At 32.5% G+C, this 20,694-nt stretch overlaps 2 protein-coding genes across 2 annotated transcripts; both read left to right on the top strand.

Annotated features, from left to right (window-relative positions):
• The first annotated feature begins 13,159 nt into the window (after positions 1–13,159).
• Positions 13,160–14,416, top strand: LOC109173398 (protein FAR1-RELATED SEQUENCE 12-like). The gene is made up of 3 exons (XM_019322626.1): positions 13,160–13,316; positions 13,634–13,711; positions 13,803–14,416. The coding sequence occupies exons 1-3, from the start codon at positions 13,160–13,162 to the stop codon at positions 14,414–14,416; spliced, it is 849 nt and encodes a 282-aa protein (XP_019178171.1).
• Positions 14,417–15,726: 1,310 nt separating this feature from the next.
• Positions 15,727–16,413, top strand: LOC109173397. Its single transcript, XM_019322625.1, has one exon. The coding sequence runs from the start codon at positions 15,727–15,729 to the stop codon at positions 16,411–16,413; it is 687 nt and encodes a 228-aa protein (XP_019178170.1).
• Positions 16,414–20,694: the final 4,281 nt, after the last annotated feature.

Here is a 20,694-nt window from a genome sequence, read left to right as displayed (position 1 = left end):
TGCCCATAATACCACGAGCCACATGGACCACAAGATGGTGTTCAAAACGGCGAGCTATTGAAAAGGCCTTTTTGCATCCATCAGTCAAAGAATCTGGATCAGCTATAGTGAATTGTTGATGTACGGATTGCACACCCGATTGAAAAGTCAATTTGGTCTTTTCTTTTGACTGTGAATTATAATTCAAGTAAGAATTATTATTTTAAAAAGTAAATTACTTACTATTTTAAAATAGAAATATTTTCAGTGTACATACCGCATCAGCTTCAGTACATAACTCTAGCAGCTTCTTTGGCTAAGCAATAAAGTGTTGAATTGCATCACCTACAAGCTGAACCTCACTGGTGGGGATTTGGTACATGTACACTTGGATCACTAACTTCATTTACGCTCACCTTCACATGATTTATATCCAGTACAACCACATGAACCTGTCCACCACTGTAAGCTATCCCATATGCCACTGTCCGTCTAATTGGATCTTCTAAGAACAATTGACATCGTGCCCCTAACTGCATTAATTTTTAATTAAGATTCATATAAAATTTTATTGAAAACTAATAATAAGATTAACTATAAACGAATACTTATAGCCGGTAAATTACTAAAAGGGTTCGGGGAACTAGCTTTGTCACTTCGAGATGGTAGCTCGGCATCCACGTCATTCCCCTGCTTTGATTGTAGAGATTGGTGAACAAGAGTCTGCAGACAACTAAATTGTAGCATCATCTGAGCCATGCGTGCCTCAAATTGACCAGTTAATCGTTGACTCAATTCCTCCTGCTGAGCAATATTTTTCTGATTTTGTTTTTCTAGCGCTAGTGCAACAGCATCATCAAGACGTGCATCAACAACAACATCAACCAATCGTTGAACATCTTCAGGAGTCTTTTGGCGACGTTTTGCATGACCAAATACACTTTTGATGCCATGTCCTCTTCCCATGGCTCTAACACGTCCATAATGCTCATCTGTACCCAATGCAATAGTCAATGAATCTTGTTTTCCATCCTCAACAAATTCTCCTTGAGAAATTTGGAACTCAAGAGCATCCTAACATATATAAAAATTATTCAATAATAATTACTATTACTTTAGTAAATGACAACATATTTACTTACAATTTTTTCCGCCACCAATCTTGTTGGTTCAGTGCGATAATTTTCTGACTTGTCAATTCTTGCTTTCTTCAACTTTTCGGCTCTACGTGGAGGACTTGGAGGACTTATTGTATACAACGGATCTGCATCAGCACATGATTGTTTTTCTTTCAACTTCTCGTCCATCATCATCTTCTCCAACCTTTTATAACCTCATCGAGCTAAAAGATGTGGATGAATATTCTTAACTTGTACGTCTTGATATTTTTTTATTTTTGCTTATATAAATACAAAATATTAATCAAACTCTTTTCATATTGATAGAGTTTATGTTCGAAATATTGATAGAATAATATTGATACCTCATATTCTGGACTTGTATGCGACTTTACAGACTTATCCCATGTCTCTTGTTCAATGAAGTCGTATTGTTTACAAGGGTTCATACCTGCAAAACGACCGTATATAAACTTGTTCACCAATTTCGCTTTAAAATCTTTCCACCGATCACCCACATATTTTATTCATTCTTTCCTCATATCAATTGTGTCGGGAATATCATAAGTATTCTGCAAAACAAAATTATTTATTAGTTAGAAATGTAATTATAGAAACTTTATGAATAAATCAAAATCTTAAAAAATTAAAAGTTACCATGATTTGTTTCCAAATAGTGCTCTACTGCTCTTAATAGTTGCTGGGACATTCGACCATTCATCTATTGTGATAGGAGTATGTATTCGTCCCACTAATGCAACATAACTTTTAAATGCACTGCCTTCTGGCCCGTAGATAGGCTCCAATCCATCAAGCTCAATGTGGTGTTTCCCCAAAGTAGAACGCTGCAGAATGAGTTTTTGCATACGAGTGGCACCCCTCGTCTTAAAATACCCCATTTAACGTCGGTTATCTTTCGACATCGACTTTAGAGACGTAGTAAGTAAATGATACGACGTCGGTTAAACAACCGACGTCGTATATTTTTTTTAAATTAAATTAGTTAACATACGACGTCGGCTTTTAGGGTAAAGCCGACGTCGTATAGTATTTATTTATTTATTTTTTAAAATAATTAACATATGACGTCAGCTTTTAGGTTAAAGCCGACGTCGTATAATATTTATTTATTTATTTATTTATTTTAAATAATTAACATATGACGTCGGCTTTTATGGTAAAACCGACGTCGTATAGTATTTATTTATTTATTTTTTTAAAAAGGGAATTTTGAACAAGTGATCATCCATATAGAGTTTGGGAAAATTCACTTTCCACCCCAAAGTAATAAAGAAATATCATTTCTAGCCTACGGTTCATAATACATGGTGGACCACAAGACATCCAAAAATCCCTTATAAAGTCATCTTTTAGCTTGGGGAAATTACCCCTTTTCCCTCAACCAATCATTGTGAATCATCCTAGGGTTTTGAACCCTATATAAACCCTTCCTTCCATCACATTTTCCGGATCTCATTTTCATTGCCTCTTCCTCACATTTGTCTACCAACACCAAAGGAGAGAAACATCAACCTAGTGGTGAAGGAGGCTCAAGCTAGACCAAGAGGAAGAAGAGATCTAAGCAAGAAGTCTAGACTACAAGAGGTATAACCCCATGGATTCCTCTTTAGATTTGGCTCTATGAAGCCTAGTTTTGAGTAGAAATGAGTAGAAACTATGAGCTTTTTATGTGTTTATGCTTAGAAATACTTTGGTATATGTTTATGAGTTGTTGAGATTGCTTTGGACATGTTTGGACAAGTTTTTGCAGGTGAAAAGCTATCTAGTGCACAACACAGTGTGCACCAGACCAGAGTGGCGGCTTTAGCCGCGGCCCATCAGAAGGGCCGCCGGCTAGAGCCGTGCCACCACGGGACTAGGGCACGTCCCTAGAAGAGGGCCGTAGCCTAGTCCCGGTGTAGTAACGGGACTCTAGCGGCGGATCATGAAGAGTCCCGCCCCAGGTCCCTGAGTATTGATCTGATGAGATTATTTTTGTGCAGTGGGCGGGCCCTTGTGGCTCAGCTACGTGTCATTTCGGACCGAGTGTTATGGGCCATGTGGCTCGGCTCTTCGGGATAGTCTTGACGCACGTTTTGACTTTGATTTCGTTGAATTTGGATTAAAAACAAGTATGTTAAGAAGGATTTTGTGGAGAAATGTTACACAGTGCATATTAAGTAAAGAAGCATGATTCTTTGAGAATATGATTTATTATGAAAGCATGATTAAATTGTATTATTTGTTCCATGAGAATAGAAGCATACTTGTTGAGTGAAATGTATAGAAATTGCTATTTTGCAAACCGAGCATGATGATATATCCTTGAATACTTCATGTTAATGTATACATGATTTAGAAGCATGTTATAGAGCATTTTGACATTTCACATGAGTCATATTTAAAAAATGCATAAAGGACCAACGTGAGTCCAAGAATACTTTAAAAAACCATAAGCATGTGGTATATCATTCTTTGCATGCTTGAGATTGATGCATGAGAGATATAATTATGTATTATCAATATCGGTGAGGTTTTGGAGGATACCGTTTGGACTATGTTCCTCTCGGGAGATATTTATGGACATTGCGGTCCCAGAGTATGTAACGCGGCGTATTCTCACGTTACGAGGTTGGAAACTTCCCATCGGGCTTGGAATCCTTGTTAGGGGGTCTGCACACTAATAGTTCGATACCTGATTCCAAAGAGTTTGAACCACGAGATTGGTTCCGTAGACGGTAGGAGATAATGGGTCGGAATCTTGCCGTTCCCGATGGGGTAGGTCACACTTCTGTGAAACCCTAAGTCGTCTACGAGTATAAGAGAAAGAAATAGATCGAGTCAACAGAGACTCAAGAAAGAGAGTCAACAGAGACTCGATTATGAGAGTCAATATAGACTCGATAGAAAGAAAGAGAGTCAAGAGAGACTCGAGAATGTAACAAAGAAACCTCCACAGAAAGTACTCTATTTTATATATGAGTGTATGATTATATTTTTGCACTAGATTGCATATGAGTATGATTATATTATTGCACGAGATTGCATATGAATATGAGTATATTGTTGCACTAGATTGCATAAGAGTACGAGTGTATTATTACACTAGATTGCATATGAATATGAGTATATTGTTGCACTAGATTGCATAAGAGTATGATTATATTATTACACTAGATTGCATAAAAGTATGATTATATTATTGCACGAGATTGCATATGAATATGAGTATATTGTTGCACTAGATTGCATAAGAGTATGAGTGTATTATTACACTAGATTGCATAAAAGTATTATTATATTGTTGCACGAGACTGCATAAGAGTATTAGTGTATTGTTGCACTAGACTGCATAAGAGTATGATTATATTATTGCACGAGATTGCATATGAACATGAGTATAATGTTGCGCTAGATTGCATAAGAGTATGATTATATTGTGGCACTAGTTTGCATGAGAAGTATGATCATAATGTTATACATGATTGTTTGCGAATAGAACATCGTAAAAGATTGCTTAATGAGAAGTTTAACTTGAGATGTTCCTTGAGCTTGATTATTGTGATGTAGTAGAAGTTCTACCCAATAAGTTATGTGATAAGAGCGTGATAGCATGTGAACACTTGTTATATGATCTTTAATCATGATCCTATCTGTAAACATGAATTGCTTTATAAGCTATTTGAGAAGTATATATGATTATGAATATACATGATCAGTCGTATTCATATATAAGCACGCCAACTGATATTATAAGGTGCAAGCATTTAGAAAGAATATGATAAACTAAAGATGTTTTTAGATTAGCTTATTGCTATAAAGATAACAAAATTTTTTTCAAAGCGTATGCTAGAATGTCTTACAGGGTTGAGTGTGGTTATACTTAGCTTCGTGCTAACGGGTGTTTTCCTATTTGTCTATGTGTTGCTTGCAAAACCCCTTTCAGGTGGGCCCATCAGTGAGAAGAGATCGAGTTAGATTAGTCTCTTAGTCTGAGCTGTCTAAACTCTAGTTCCATTTATGATGTCTTTATGGATTTAGACTTATGGCCTTATACTTTATGATGATGTTTGTAGACTGTTTTGGGGGTGACGTATTTCCCCCTTTACTTTTCAGTATTTACTATAGTACCCAGACTTAATCGTATGTTATAGTTTTACCCCTTTAGCCTGTACAATCACCAAGAGTGGTGGTTGTGGCGGTGACACCCTCACTACTTTTATCTAGTTTTCCGCTGCTTAGATTATGTTAATGACTGTTTAGAGAGATAATTAAGAGTTGGAAAAGTGGGGTGTTACAAATTGGTATCAGAGCGGTACAAACCGCAGGAAACTTAGGAAGTTTGACCCTTAAGATTGAGTATAGAAACTCTAAGTAAAAGTCCTAGGAATGACAAGTTAAGGAAAGACCTTTAAGTTGAAGTCTTAAGAAAGACAAGTTAAGATGAGAACTCTAAGTGAAATCCTAAGAAGGATAAGATTAGGGAAAGAGCCCTAAGTTATGAAAACTGAGATGAGAAGGACTCTAAGTCCAGTGACCAAGTATGAGAATCGGAGTTAAGAGAAACTCTAAGTATCAGTTAGGAACACAGAGAGATCGTGATTTCCTTTATGTTTGCTTATATGTTTGTGTTTTATCAATGTGTTTAAAGTAATTGTTTCTATCTTTTGAAAGTGAAACAAAGAAGTTTTTTAGTGAGAAGCTAAAGTGAAAGTTAAAAGTTGAGATTTGTGAAAGTTAAAGTTTGAAAGTAGAAGTTTTGTAAAGTGCTAATGTGAAAGTATACGAGTTTATACTTGTGCATAGTCTATATGATTTATCAATGTGCTTTATTATGCTTTGATAACTGCTTTGAGTAAAGTAGAGAAGTAAAGAGAGTAGTTGAACGAGAAAAACCAAGAGTTTGAAAGTTTAAGCTTAGAAGAGAAGTTGCTCTTGCTAAGTTGTTAAAGTAGAAGAGATGACTTTGTTGCTTAGTATAATTTGCTTGTTGCAAGTTTATCTTAAACTTGAGAAGTTAGAATCAGCTAACTTATAGTCGTGCTAACGAGAATGATCTATCCTGATCATGTTCAAAGAGTTTCACGATGTCGCCGCGAAGAGTTAGAGAAGAATCTCCTCGCTCCTCAGGATCTGGAATGTCGTCATCCACAGATTTGACGGAGAGTCTACGCCAACTCACTCAGTTGACCCAGACCATAGGAGCTACCGTACTCAATAGGAACAACGGAGGCGGGGATGTATCCTGAAAGATCACGGGACGTAATCCACCGTGTTTCTTGGGTCAAGAGGATCCGGAAGTTTTTGAGAGTTGGATCCGCATGTTCGACAAGTTGTTCGACGTGGTAGGATGCCTAGAGAATCAGCGAGTAGAGCTTGTTGTTTACTACCTACAGGTCTTTGGTGCTTTCTATATGTAAGTGGTTCGTTATTGCCTCTGCAAGTCCCGGGTTGGTGTTTTTCGAAAAATATACTTGTGATTTGCTTAAGCTGATTTTCTGCCCCGCCATACCGCAAAACCGGTCCAGGCAACGTTGCACCACCATGGCTTGGTCCACCGACGCTTCCGTGAAGAGGACCATATCATCTGCAAAACAAAGGTGAGTTAGTATAGGCCCATTACTAGCTAATTTGATACCTTTCCAAACATTTTTGTCGGTCTCCGAGGTTATGAGCTGGCTAAGCCTTTCCAAACAGAGCACAAAGATTGCCGGCGACATGGCATCGCCCTGCCTGATCCCCCAAGATGGGGTGAAGGGTTCATGTCGCTCCCCATTCCAAATCACGGATAACCTGGGGGTCCTGATGCATGTCATAATGAGACTTCTCAACGTATCAGTGAAGCCTGCTTGTTCCAGCGTATCCTGGATGAATTCCCAGGACAGCCGTCATAAGCTTTTTCCAAATCCAATTTGATAGCCATGTAACCTTTTTTTCCTTTCTTTTCTCGCATTGAATGCATTACTTCCTGGAAGATTATGACGTTGTCAAATATCTGGCGCCCAGGTACAAAAGAACTTTGATAAGGTCCTACTAGCCTAGGCAAGATAAATTTGAGCACCGTTGCAGCTGCATGGTAAAAAGTGGTGTTTCTATCCCCTGAACATATCCAATCCTCTTTAGATTTCTGGAACCAGAAAAGTTCCTCCTGGTGCATGATCTCTTCCAGTTTCTTCCGGAGCTTCAGATCCAGTTTAGCGAGCCCTCTATGATAGTTAGTAGCTAGTTTTGCCTGGATGCCTTGTAGCCGAGCCAGAATGGCCTTCTTACGATTGAACACGTTCCCAAAGGAATTTCTGTTCCAAATCGACAGTTCCTTTGCCATGTTCCGAGTATTTTCAATGATATCTTGATCGGTTCTCCAGTGCCTCTTTAACACTTCATGCATCTCCGGATTAGTGGTCCAGGCTACCTGGAAAATAAAAGGGTGTTGCTTGCGTTGATTGCTGCGCGCCCTCTTCCCGAATTAACAAAGGTGCATGATCAGATGCTAAACGTGCTAAGTGGGTAACGCACGCACCTTGGAACCCGGTGCGCCAATCCACATTACATAAGGCCCGATCCAGCCGGCTCCTTTAAAGGTCAGATCCGTGCTATTTTTAATCCATGTAAGTCTTGGCCCAGCGAAGCCCATCATATTAACTACTTGAGAGATTTGTTGACAAAGAGCGTATTCAAATCACACAACAAATTGAAGTGAGAACTACCTCGCAATGTCCTTGTTTGACAATCAGCAGTTAGCGGATTATATTAGCGAATTTGACTAGCGAATTGTATCAATGGTTGGTAAAAGATATTTGAAAAAAATTAGCTGTTTAGATTAACATGTAAAATGACCTAAGGGTATACATATATTTAATAATAATAATAATAATAATAATAATAATAATAATAATAATAATAATAATAATAATTGTTTTAAAAGTTAAAAAATAAAAAATATAATTAAGTCAATCATATTAACTACTTGGTGAATTTATTGACAAAAAAGAGTATTCAAATCACACCACAAATTGAAGTGAAAAACTATCTCACAATGTCCTTGTTTGGCAATCAGCAGTTAGCTTTTCAATATTTGTATATATTTAATATTTTATGCCCTAATTTTTATTTGCTCTCTCTTATGTCCCGTATTTGATTTCAATCATACCTATACAATTATTTTATTGACAATTATAATTAATCTTGACTATATTATCTTGCATTTGTAAACTTAGAATTGCATATTTGAATACACAAATTTAACATTCAATTATTTATGCATGAACAATTCCAATATAATTTTGCCTTGATATACTTTAAAATACTTATTTAAAAATAAAATAAAATTAGGCATTATCTCAACGCGTAAAAAACTAGTAATAATAATAATGATGATGATGATGCATATCGCAAATACATATCAGTCTAACCTATATATAACTATAAGACAAGATAAGATTGCTTGGGGTGTGCATGTCCTACAACCAAATAGCCAGCACAACGAGAATATTGGTTCAAATCAAAGAAGGCGACGCGCGATCAAGCCACAAGTTTTTTTTTTTTTTTTTTTTTTTTTTTTTTGAGGAACAAGCCACAAGCTTTATTTCAATTAGATTAGACAACAAGCACTTTGAACTGTATAAATTGTGAGCCCCAACTTTTTTTTTTTTTTTTAGTATCTCAACCTATTGAAACACAAAGAATCAATACCGTCCCCACTGAGGATCAAATCGGCAAATTATATCATGCACCGCGGTGTATACTGGATTATGCGCCGAGCTTCTAAACGACGTCGTTTTGTTTAATGAAAAGAAATGGCGCCCGTTTCGCGTCGTTCCGCAAAAAGTAACTCTGTTATTCAGTTTTATTTTGTATCAGTTCAATACAACTACAGTTTCATTTCGATATAACTACAGTTTCATTCGATATTTATACACTCAAATATGTGAAAATGTTATTTAATTTTATTTTATATACACTATAGTTTCATTAAAACACAACTACATGATCATTTCGATATAACTACAGCTTCATTGCACAATATACACTCAAATGTGTGAAATGTTATTCATTTTCATTTTATATACACTGCAGTTTCATTTCAACACAACTACAGTATCATTTTGATATAACTACAATTTCATTTGGTAATATACGCTCAAATGTGTGAAATGGTTATTCAGTTTCATTTTGTATACACAGCAGTTTCATTTTGTATATACTGCAGTTTCATTTCAACACAATTACAGTTTCATTTCATTTCAATTGCAATTTCACTTGCTAATATAAAAATAATACGTGAGGCAGTGTCAGTTTAGATATATTGTAGGTTCAATTGGTAAGTAATACACCAAACATGCGCACTCCGTTATCTGTAACGGTGCGCCGTTTCTTTACTTAAAGAAATGATGTCGTTTTTGGACTGTAGTGCACAATACATTGTACACCGCGATCCACAATATAATTGCTGAGATCAAACCCATTACCTCCTATTTAAGAGATTCACTTCGTGTCACTACTCCACGAGTTCATTGGATGAGCACTCTCTAACAAGTTATTTTCCTCAATATTTTTGATGTGCTAATCTCTAATATTTTTTAATCTAAAACCCAACCATCACTGATGTATGTGTGATATCACTTTTCTGATGTGATTATAATTTGGCTCCCAATAATTTGACAATTAATCAAACTTAATTTACAAGTCAACAATGCAATTTTCTTACATACGTCAATTTGATTTTTTTTTTTTAATAAAAAAAATCTAAACATCAAGTTTAAGAATGATGCTAGCTACAAAATTCTCCTTGTAATTCCACTTTTTAATATTTATCTCATTCTTTATGTGATTATATATGATTGTTTTTTCATATTTGATTAATAAGTATATTCATTTTTTTTGGGGTGGCAATTGACGAAAGAAGTTTGCAGCACTACTTAAATTTGTGCAGTGACTAAACTCCACTCTTTATGTAATAACCCACAAACTAGGCAAGAGAGATAAACTGCACTATAAAAATTTTGTGCAACTAGCAAACTTCATACATATATAAATTTGATTTAAAAAAAAAATTACCAACTACTTTGTCGTGTGATGATACCAGGGACGGAGGGACGTGGGAAATACAGGGGGCCTTGCCCCCCCCCCCCCCCCCCCCCAAAGAATTTTTTTTTTTAATTAACACTAGGAGTGGAGAGGATTTAGAGGAACATGGTAATTGGGACTTTGGGCCCTTGGCCCCCCTCCCCCCTTCAAACAAAAATTATTAGTAATACATTATTATTTTTTGTAGCCTCTCACTAAAGTATTTTTACTCTCCAAACAAAAACTTTCAGATTAAGATTTCAAAATCTTATTTGATTTCAATCATTATGCTATAGACACGGTTCTATGTTCATAATTACTGAAGTATATATTCATAATTATAAAGCTATATATTTATAATTTTTTAACTTCATATTTATAATTATTAAATTTTATATTCACAATTACAGAATTCAATGTTCATAATTACAAAACTATATGTTCATAAATATAAAGCTATAATTTCATAAATTTTGAACTTTATATTCACAATTATTGAATCTCTATATTCATAATTACAGAATTATATATTCATAATTATGTTCACAACTTTATGTTCATTATAGAACTATATATTATATGTTCATAATTTTTGAACTATATATTCATAATTATGAATAGTTTTAGAACGACACGGTCCCACAACATAATTTGCCATTTGATTCGCAACTGGCCTTGTCTAAAATATGATTTCTTCTTCTTGAACATACACAATCACATATTGTCTAACAGGCTCCATATTTTATTTTTTTTTCAGATTCATTTTTTTAAAATTAATGAATTTTTTTCTTATTGATCCACACTTTTGATTTGAATTTGTTTAAAGGGTTTTGACAATGTTTATATGTGAACTATCCATATTTAAGAAATGTTTGTTCTTTGGTGAATGGTGATTCCTTGTGGACTGACGGCTCACGGCTCTTGATCATTTAGAATTGATGACGTTTGCAAGTTGGTAGAGAAGTTTTACCCTCGAGACTTTGTAATATAATGATGTATTTTGGACTATGTTAAATGAATATTAATGTATTTAATTATGCTCTCTCAAATTGTGAATGTAATGATGTATTTTGGACTATGTTAAATGAATATTAATGTATTTAATTATTCTCTCTCGTAGTGTGAATGACCCCCCGCACCAACAAATCCTGACTCCGTCCCTCGATGATACCTCTATTACCATTCCAAATCGGTGGTCACACGATCAAACATTGGTAGTGGAGGCAGTAACAAATCTAGAAATCTTCTCCAATGGAGGCAAAATATTAAAACTAACGAGATATATATATATATATATATATATATATATATATATATATATATATATATTTAAAAAAAATGAAACACTTAGAGACAAGGTCATAAATATTGTTGACTAGAGATGAAAAATCAAAATACATCAAGATAAAAAAATATTTAAAACTTAAAACATAATTAATTAGATAAAATAGTTTGAATGGAAAACACATTATAAATCACTCATCTAACTATTAATATTTTTTTTTATTAAATCTAACTATTAATATTTAAAAAAACAAAAAAAGAAGTCACAATGTTACAAATAAAAAATCCAAATAGAATTCTCACTATTAATATTAAAAAAATGCCAAAAACAAAAGTTCACTCATCTCACTATTAATATTAAAGAATGAAAGAAAAAAAAGCCACAATGTTACAAATAAAAATCTAATTAGAATTCCCACTTTTGATATTTTAAAATTCAAAAATAAATTAAATGTTATAGGGATCAAACAATGGACCACTACACATTATATTTAAATAGTTGGTTTACCATCTAAGCCAAAGCTACCTTTGGTAAATGTTTGGTATATTTAATATATATAAGTATATTTAGGGGGTGGGTGAGTGGGGCCAGCATCCCCACTGTCCCTACTGTGGCTCCGCCACTGAGTGGAGGCATTGATTTTTTATCTGAGAAAATATAAAATATTTTTTAAAAATCCTAAAATTTAAGAAATCTTCTTACCACATCTCAATCTTAAATTTAAGAAAAGGGAAAAAAGTGTCTACTAACTCATTGAGTCATCGCGATTTACATCCTCCCACATGTTCTGACAGGTCGGAGTGTGGAGGGTCCCTAGGGTTGAAGATTCAGCCTATTGGGGTAAGAAAAGGGAAAAAAAGTATGAGTATATTTATGAGAAAAGAGACTCTTTCATTGTTAAGTACAAAAAAGTCCTATATAATAAATGGGAAAAGGACATATAACTCCTCCGTACACTATAGTAATATTTGCTTGAAGAATGAGTAGGTGTTGAGTGTAGACTCTCTCCGTTTAAGAAACATCAACGAAACTCACTAAACCTTTTTTTAGATTTGACTAATTTTATAATCAGAACGAGGTGTTTGGTAAATAGCTATTAGATGTTAGCTGATTGAGTTAGTATGTTTGAGTAGTTAATAGCATTAATTGATTGTAGAAAAATATTTAATAAATTAGCGGTTAGCTGATAACTGATTACATGCAAAATAACTTTCTAGAAAAACTGATCGAAAAACTCAACTAAAACCCATGCAATATAATCATTAGCCCCGAACAACCCACACAAAACCCATGCAACCATTATGTTCTGATTGATTAAAAAGTGAATTATAATTTTTTTTAACTTCATTTTTCTTCTTTTAATATAATAGGAACATTGACTATAATGTTATTTGTTAAAAATACAGGGACCATGATCATATCCTTTAGTTTTCATGTACAATATTTGACCAGGGAAAATTATGTTGTGGATCCGTATGCACCATGCATGGTGCATACGGATGCACACGACGTCGTTTTAGAGTAAGGACGCGGTATCTTATTTAAAAAAAAATCCGTTAATGGCGTTTGTTTCCTTTTGGTTTCGTTTCCAAGTTTTCAATTCGATCGTTGGCAGCTATTCACTGTGGAATTGGCAATCGAGATCGTCACATTCGTAATCGCAATCGCAATCACAATCGCAATCGGTATCGGAATACGTATTGATTGTTAGATGGAGGATGGAACAGAGCAAACAAATTCTGCAGTTGGTGCTGGGCATTCGATTCAAGGTGCTTTGCATTTTGCTATTGTTTTTGCATTTGTTCCTTTTGCGTTTTTGTATGATTTTGTGATTCATTGCGATACAATTGTTTTTAGCAGTGATGTTTGTGTCTAGAATCTACCATTTCGTTTTGTAAATAGTTATACAAAATCACATAAGTATATATCCATAATTGTATAACAACAATTCCAGAATTTCAAAACAATAATTCCATAATTTCATAACTATATTTCTAGAATTGCATATCTATATATTCAGAATTCGCGGGTACTCTGTTTTGGCAGTTTGTTGCGTTTGTGCATACAGAATAGTATAACTATATATCCATAATAACATACCTATATATCCAGAATTTGTAGGTACTCTGTTTTTGCTGTTTGATGAACTATTTGAAATAATGTTCACCCTGTCTATATAATGTAGTTAGTGAAAGCATTATGGATGGTGCAGTGAGTTCAGATCAAGAAGATGTAGACATTGATGGATCTTCATCAATTCCAGGTTTATTCATAGTGGTTTACCTTTTAATTAGCAAATTCTGGTTAGGAATTATATTTTAATGGTATTGGTTATTATTGTGTTATATTTGCAGTTGATCAAGATTTGGTTGGTTTGGTAGTAAGTAATGTTGATGAGGCTTTTGATTTGTATAACAATTATGCATATAGACTTGGTTTTAGTGTGAGGAAGGGTCACCAATGCTACAAGGGATCTACTAACACAATTCAAATGAAGAACTTTTGTTGTTCTAAGGCTGGTTATAAGGCAAACTGTGGGGTTAAGGCTTATTCCAAAATTGACACAAGGACAGGGTGTGAAGCATTTGTTCAGTTTGACGTGGGTGATGATGGGTTGTGGACAATTACAAAACATGAGAAAGTGCACAATGAGTTATATGTGTTCAACAAGAGTCATCTACTTCGTTCACATAGAAGTGTCAGAGATAATCAACTCTTATATTTACAAGGTTTGAAGGACAGTGGAGTTGCACTGGCGGATGGTATTAGGTTCCTAAAACACCAATCAGGGGGGTCTCCATTAGTTGGTTTCACCAATAGAGATGCTTATAATTCAATGCCTGCTGATACAGTCAAGCGATTGGATGGAACTGATTCTAACTCTTTAATTGAATTTTTTCGGAGGAGGCAGTCTACCGAGTCTGATTTTTTCTTTGATTTTGAACTTGATTTGGATGCAAGATTGTGAAGTTTTTTTTGGAGGGATGGTCAAATGAGACGAGATTATGAGGTGTTTGGGGATTTGTTAGTGCATGATACGACATATCGTACCAACAAATATGATATGATTTGTGGCTCTTTCGTAGGGATGAATCATCTTTGCATGAATGTAATATTTGGATGCGGGTTTTTGATGAACGAGAGGATAGAATTGTTTGTGTGGTTGTTTAAAGCGTTTTTAAGATCTATGGGTGGCAAGTGTCGACAGTCTATCATGATAGATCAATGTGCTGCTATGGCTGCTGCTATATCTAAAGTGTTTCCAACATAACGTCACCGTCTTTGCATATGGCATATTGGTGAGAATTCAAAGAAGCATATCAAGACGTTAAGGAATAATAAGGATTTCTTGGATATGTTTAACTACGTGTTGAAATACACAGAGACCGAAGCTGAATTTCAATTTTATTGGACAAGGTATGTTAGTAATTAATCGTTTTTATTGAAATATATTGCATATGTATAGTATTATTGGATTATATTTCATATGTATATAGTATTAGGTTTTCTGATCATTTAGTATATTTATTACGGATGTATATGAATTATGGATGTATAGTTTAACAATTATGGATGTATAGTATAGTAATTATGGATGTATAGCAGTTGAACTAACTGGTGGTCCCTGGAAATGTAGTTTATGGATTATGGATGTATAGTCTATCAATTATGGATATATAGTATTTCAATTATGCATATATAGAAGTTGAACTGACTGGTGGTGCCTGGAAATGTAGTATATGGATTATGGATATATAGTCTAGCAATTATGGATATATAGTATTCCAATTATGTATATATAGCAGTAGAAAGTTATGAGCATGTGTTAGAGATGTGGTGGTGTTGTTTGTTATTCTGCTTCATAAACATTAGTGATTTTGTCTTACCATTTTCAGGTTGGTGACTGACTATAAATGTCACAAGAATACTTGGTTAGAAAAGCTATATGACTGCAGGGAGAAGTGGTGTCCAGCATTTAACAAGGATTATTTTTCTGGGGGCATTTTATCGTCACAAAGGAGTGAAACTACAAATCAATCGATTTCTAGAAGGTTGTCTAAGACAGATGGTCTTTGTGATTTCTATTCATCGTTTGTAAGCGTAATTTCTGAATGGAGAAGTAAAGAGAATGGTGAAGATTTTCGTTGTGCTCAAGGGGTACCCGCTATGATGATGGAGCATGTGAAACTTCTTTCACATGCTAGAGAGGTATACACTATTGAGATATATTTTTTGTTTGAGGAACAATTTATGAAAGGCAGTGCTTGTCATCAAGAAATGGTGTTGAATGATGGCCGTCAACAGAAGTATCACGTGTGGCGGCCAGATATAGACATTATAAGGCATGAGGTTAGTTTTAACCCAACCAACTTGGCCATTTCTTGGAGTTGCAAGTTGATTTCTGAGTTGGGAATTCTATGTTGTCATTATTTACGCATTCTTCATGTACATTGTGTTTCTAGTATCCCTGACAAATATATCATTAAAAGATGGACTAAAAAAGTTATTGATGGTAGGAATGTCAACATTGATTCTATGGTTTATAATATTGGTGTCCCTCCATCAATTTGGGTTTTCGATATTAGTAGGAAATTTCAAAGATTAGTTGTTTCTAGTCCAGATAGTAGTGTAGCTAGAAAATTGTGTGACGAAGCTGTTGATGATGTAAAGAAAAAGGTTGAAGCCGAGATTGGGTATGTGCATATTGAAGAGTGTGGTGTTTCATCTTCAAGTGGTGGTGTACAAAATCCTTCAAGCCGGAGATTGAAAGGTGAGCGTAATAAAAGGAGGAGTGGTGTTATTGAAAAGAAGTACAGTCTTGCAAGGGGGAGAAGGAGTGCTGCAAATAAAGTTGCATTGAGTACAAAGGGTGCTGTTCAGTCTTTGGTGTTGGAAAACATATCCAAGCTTGCTGGGGATGGATACCTCGTACATCCAAGTTCTTCGAGTTCAGATTTTGTTTAGTTTAGTAAGGCTTTAGATGACAATGTAGGTGTAGATTGAGAAATACAGGTTGTTATCATTGATTTATGCAATTCTGGATTTATAGTTTTGTAATTCTGGATATGTAGTTTTGCAATTATGGATTTACAGTTATGCAATTATGGAATTATAGTTATACAGTTATGGGTGTATAGTTATGCAATTATGGATGTGTAGTTATGCAATTATGCGAATTATAGTTATGCAATTATGGAATTATAGTCATGCAATTATGGAATTATAGTTACTAGTATTTGCACCCGTGCGATGCGCGGAATGGATTTGTTGTAATATATTAATAATATATGAATCAATATATAATTATTTAAATTAGAACATCAAATATAATATAGTACAATTAAAGATATGATTTGGATCGTTTATATATTTTATTGTTATCATTGCTTGAATTTGTGCAAATAATTGCTCAAATTAATAGCTATATTTAGATGTACGCATGTGGTGCTATATTTTGAAGATTTTATTTATCATTGTTTAGTATTTTCATAAATTAGGCAAATGTGCTCGTTCTCTAACAACTCAGTTATAGAAATGAATTGCTATCCTTATTCACTTGTATGGAAGATATATTTTTTTCTCAAGATATATAGCAATTTTTTCATTAAAAAAAAAAAAAACTTAATATCACCGATTATATTTACGCATTATTGAAACCTCTTTGTAGACGACATAGGTTGTGGTAACACAATCTTGTTCATCTTCGTCTAGACCTAACACTTTCAATCCATCATGACGGATTACATGAGTGAAAATATATAATGGTAGAATATCACTTAATTAGTTATCATTTTATATTTTCAGTTAATTAGTAGTAATATCATATTCATTTTTAGTCAATTTTTTTTTTATATTTTCAGTCAATTAGTCAATTAGTATCAAATGCAATGATATTTTTACCTAATTTTCGTTCCATTTTTATTTGATGATGTAGATATTATTATTGAAATATTTCCATTCCATTTTTAATTTACCTTTACTATTGTTTAAAATATGCATTTACTATTGATAATGTAGAATATTATTATTGTAATATTTTCCTTCAATTTTTAATTAAAATGCAATGATTTGACCATTTCTTTTTTTTATTTAAGTCAATTATGGATCATTTTTATTTACAATCAATTATTAATATTCATTTCCTTTTATATTTGCAATGTATTAGTAATATTAGATTCATTTTCAATCAATTATTCTTTTTTTTTCCAGTCAATTAGTCAATTATAATATAGATGCAGTGATGTTTTTACTTAATTTCCGTTCCATTTTAATTTGATGACATAGAATATTATTAATGAAATATTTTCGTTCCATTTTTAATTTACCTTTACTATTTTTTAAAATATGCCCTTACTATTTGATGATGTAAAAATATTATTATTGAAATATTTCCTTTCCATTTTTAATTTTCCTCTACTTCTCAAAAAAAAAAAAAAAAAAAAAAAAAAAAAAAAACTTTTGACTTCTCAATACTTGTCGACATTGATAGGCAAACAATAATGTTTGTAAGAGGAGCTGGAGATCAAAATGATCGCACATCATTTACAAAGGGAGCCACAAGCTCCATTTTGTCTTTTTTTTTTTCTTAATATATATTTTAATTTTATGTTGTATATCGTTTTGTTTGAATTATTATTATTATTATTATTATTATTATTATTATTATTATTATTATTATTATTATTATTATTATTATTATTATTATTATTATTATTATTATTACTAGTATTTGCACTTGTGCGATGCACAGAATAGATTTGTTGTAATATATTATGAATATATGAATCGATATATAATTATTTAAACTTGAACATCAAATATTATATAGTGCAATTAAAGATATGATTTGGGTCGTTTATATATTTTGATGTTAGTATTGCTTGAATTTGTGCAAATAATTGCTCAAATTAATAGCTAATGTCTAGATGTACGCGTGCGGTGTTATAACTTTGAAGATTTTATTTATCATTGGTTAGAATTTCATAAATTAGGTAAATGTGTTTGTTCTCTAACAACTCAGTTATAGAAATGAATTGTTATCCTTATTCATTTGTATGGAATATTTTTTTTTTGTCTAGATATATAGCAATTTTTTCATTAAAAAAAAACGTAATATCAACGATTATATTTATATATTATTGAAATCTCTTTGTAGACGACATTGGTAGTGGCAACACAATCTTGTTCATCTTCGTCTAGAGCTAACACCTTCAATCAATCAGGACGATTTACTCGGGTGAAAATATATAATGTTAGAATATCACTCAATTAGTTATCTTTTTATATTTTCAATCAATTAGTAATATCAGATTCATTTTCAGTCAATTACTCTTTTTTATTTTCAGTTAATTAGACAATTAAATTATCAAATGCAGTGATATTTTTACTTAATTTTCGTTCAATTTTTAATTGATGATATATATATTATTATTATTGAAATATTTCCATTCCATTTTTAATTTACCTTTACTATTGTTTAAAATATGCATTTACTATTAATAATGTAGAATATTATTATTGAAATATTTTCTCCGATTTTTAATTTCCAATCTATTTTTAATTAAAATGCAATTATTTGACCATTTATTTTTTTATTTTAGTCAATTATGGATCATTTTTTATTTGCAATCATTATTAATATTAATTTCCTTTATATTTTCAGTCAATAATAATATTAGATTCATTTTCAATCAATTATTTTTTTTAATTTTCAGTCAATTAGTCAATTAGAATATAAATACAGTGATATTTTTACCTAATTTCTGTTCCATTTTAATTTGATGATGTAGAATATTGTTATTGGAATATTTTCGTTTCATTTTTAATAATACCTTTACTATTTTTTTAAAATATGTCTTTACTATTTGATGATATAAAATATTATTATTGAAATATTTGCTTTCCAGTTTTAATTTTCTTTTACTTCTCAACAACAACAACAAAAAGAAGACTTTGGACTTCTCAATACTTGCCCACATTGATGGGCAAGCAATCATGTTTGTAAGAGGAGCAAAATTCACCTTTTCAAACATTAAGGAGCCCGTGGCTCCCTTTTGTCTTTTTTTTTTTTTAAAAAAAAAATTATTTTGTATATGGTTTTGTTTGGATTATTATTATTATTATTATTATTATTATTATTATTATTATTATTATTATTATTATTATTATTGAAAAATTCACCATTTTAATAATTTATCTTTAATCAAAACACCAAAAATATTTTTTTTGAATGCCCAAAAATATTATTTAATAATTCAATAAGTTGCTCCAAACTGCTAAAAAATAATAAAAAATAAATAAATAAACTAAGTTGCTCAGTTTAGACACACTGTAGTGTCTAACGTGCGGTGCATGATTGAACATGCACCGTAGTGCACCAGAATGTAGATATATTAACAGAAAATAATTACCTAAACCCAAATCAAAAAAAATTCCTTCTAAACATTTCTATGAATGTATGTTCCCTAAAAAAAAAGGAAAATTTAAGATTTATGTCTTTACACTGTTAATACAAAAAAAAAGAAAAAAAAACATAAATAAATAAAATAAAATAAAAACAAATTATAGCATTACCGTCTTTATCTTGAAACATACCATTTTTACTTTTGCTCAATTTTTCTCCCCTACTTCATGAAGTTTCGTACGTTCTTAATTACTAATCTGACCCATATTACTCTTCTAGTGTGTAATGGACTAATTTGCTTCACAAGTATGTATTGAGAAGACATTTTTCTTGACTGTCTGATATGAACTGTGTTAACAATGAAAATGATGTTGTTTGAGTGCTATATATATACACGGTGAATTTATTATGTATTTTATGTATTATTCTTGAAAGATGAAACGACCAAATTGCAGTTGCAATAAATGTAATACAAAGCATTATCATTTTGCTTTGAACAACGAAAAGTCATCAAATCGGTTGAAGAATGAAAAGTCCAAAGGCACTGCAATTTTGCATACAATATTACAATTACAATTGTTCTTTAATAACAATGAGTTAAGTCTGATGTAATCCAAATGGGTTTTCAATTTTTTTCATATGGGAAATATAAAAGGGAATTAATAATGCGGCTACTCAATGACCTGCAATACTGAGCTCAGTATTTATTAACCTTGGTTATAGTAAACTTTCAATCGGAAATATAAACAACATTTATTATTATGGCTAGAGGATGCTCAGCAACAAATGCCAAATATGAAAGGCATGCATTTCTAATTCCGGCTAATGTTAATCACTCAAAA

The sequence above is a fragment of the Ipomoea nil genome, unplaced genomic scaffold, assembly GCF_001879475.1.
Source record: "Ipomoea nil cultivar Tokyo-kokei standard unplaced genomic scaffold, Asagao_1.1 scaffold0480, whole genome shotgun sequence".
In the NCBI taxonomy this organism is placed as follows: domain Eukaryota; kingdom Viridiplantae; phylum Streptophyta; class Magnoliopsida; order Solanales; family Convolvulaceae; genus Ipomoea; species Ipomoea nil.
Note: the sequence above shows the minus strand (reverse complement) of the source record. Positions and strands in the feature narration are given on the sequence as shown.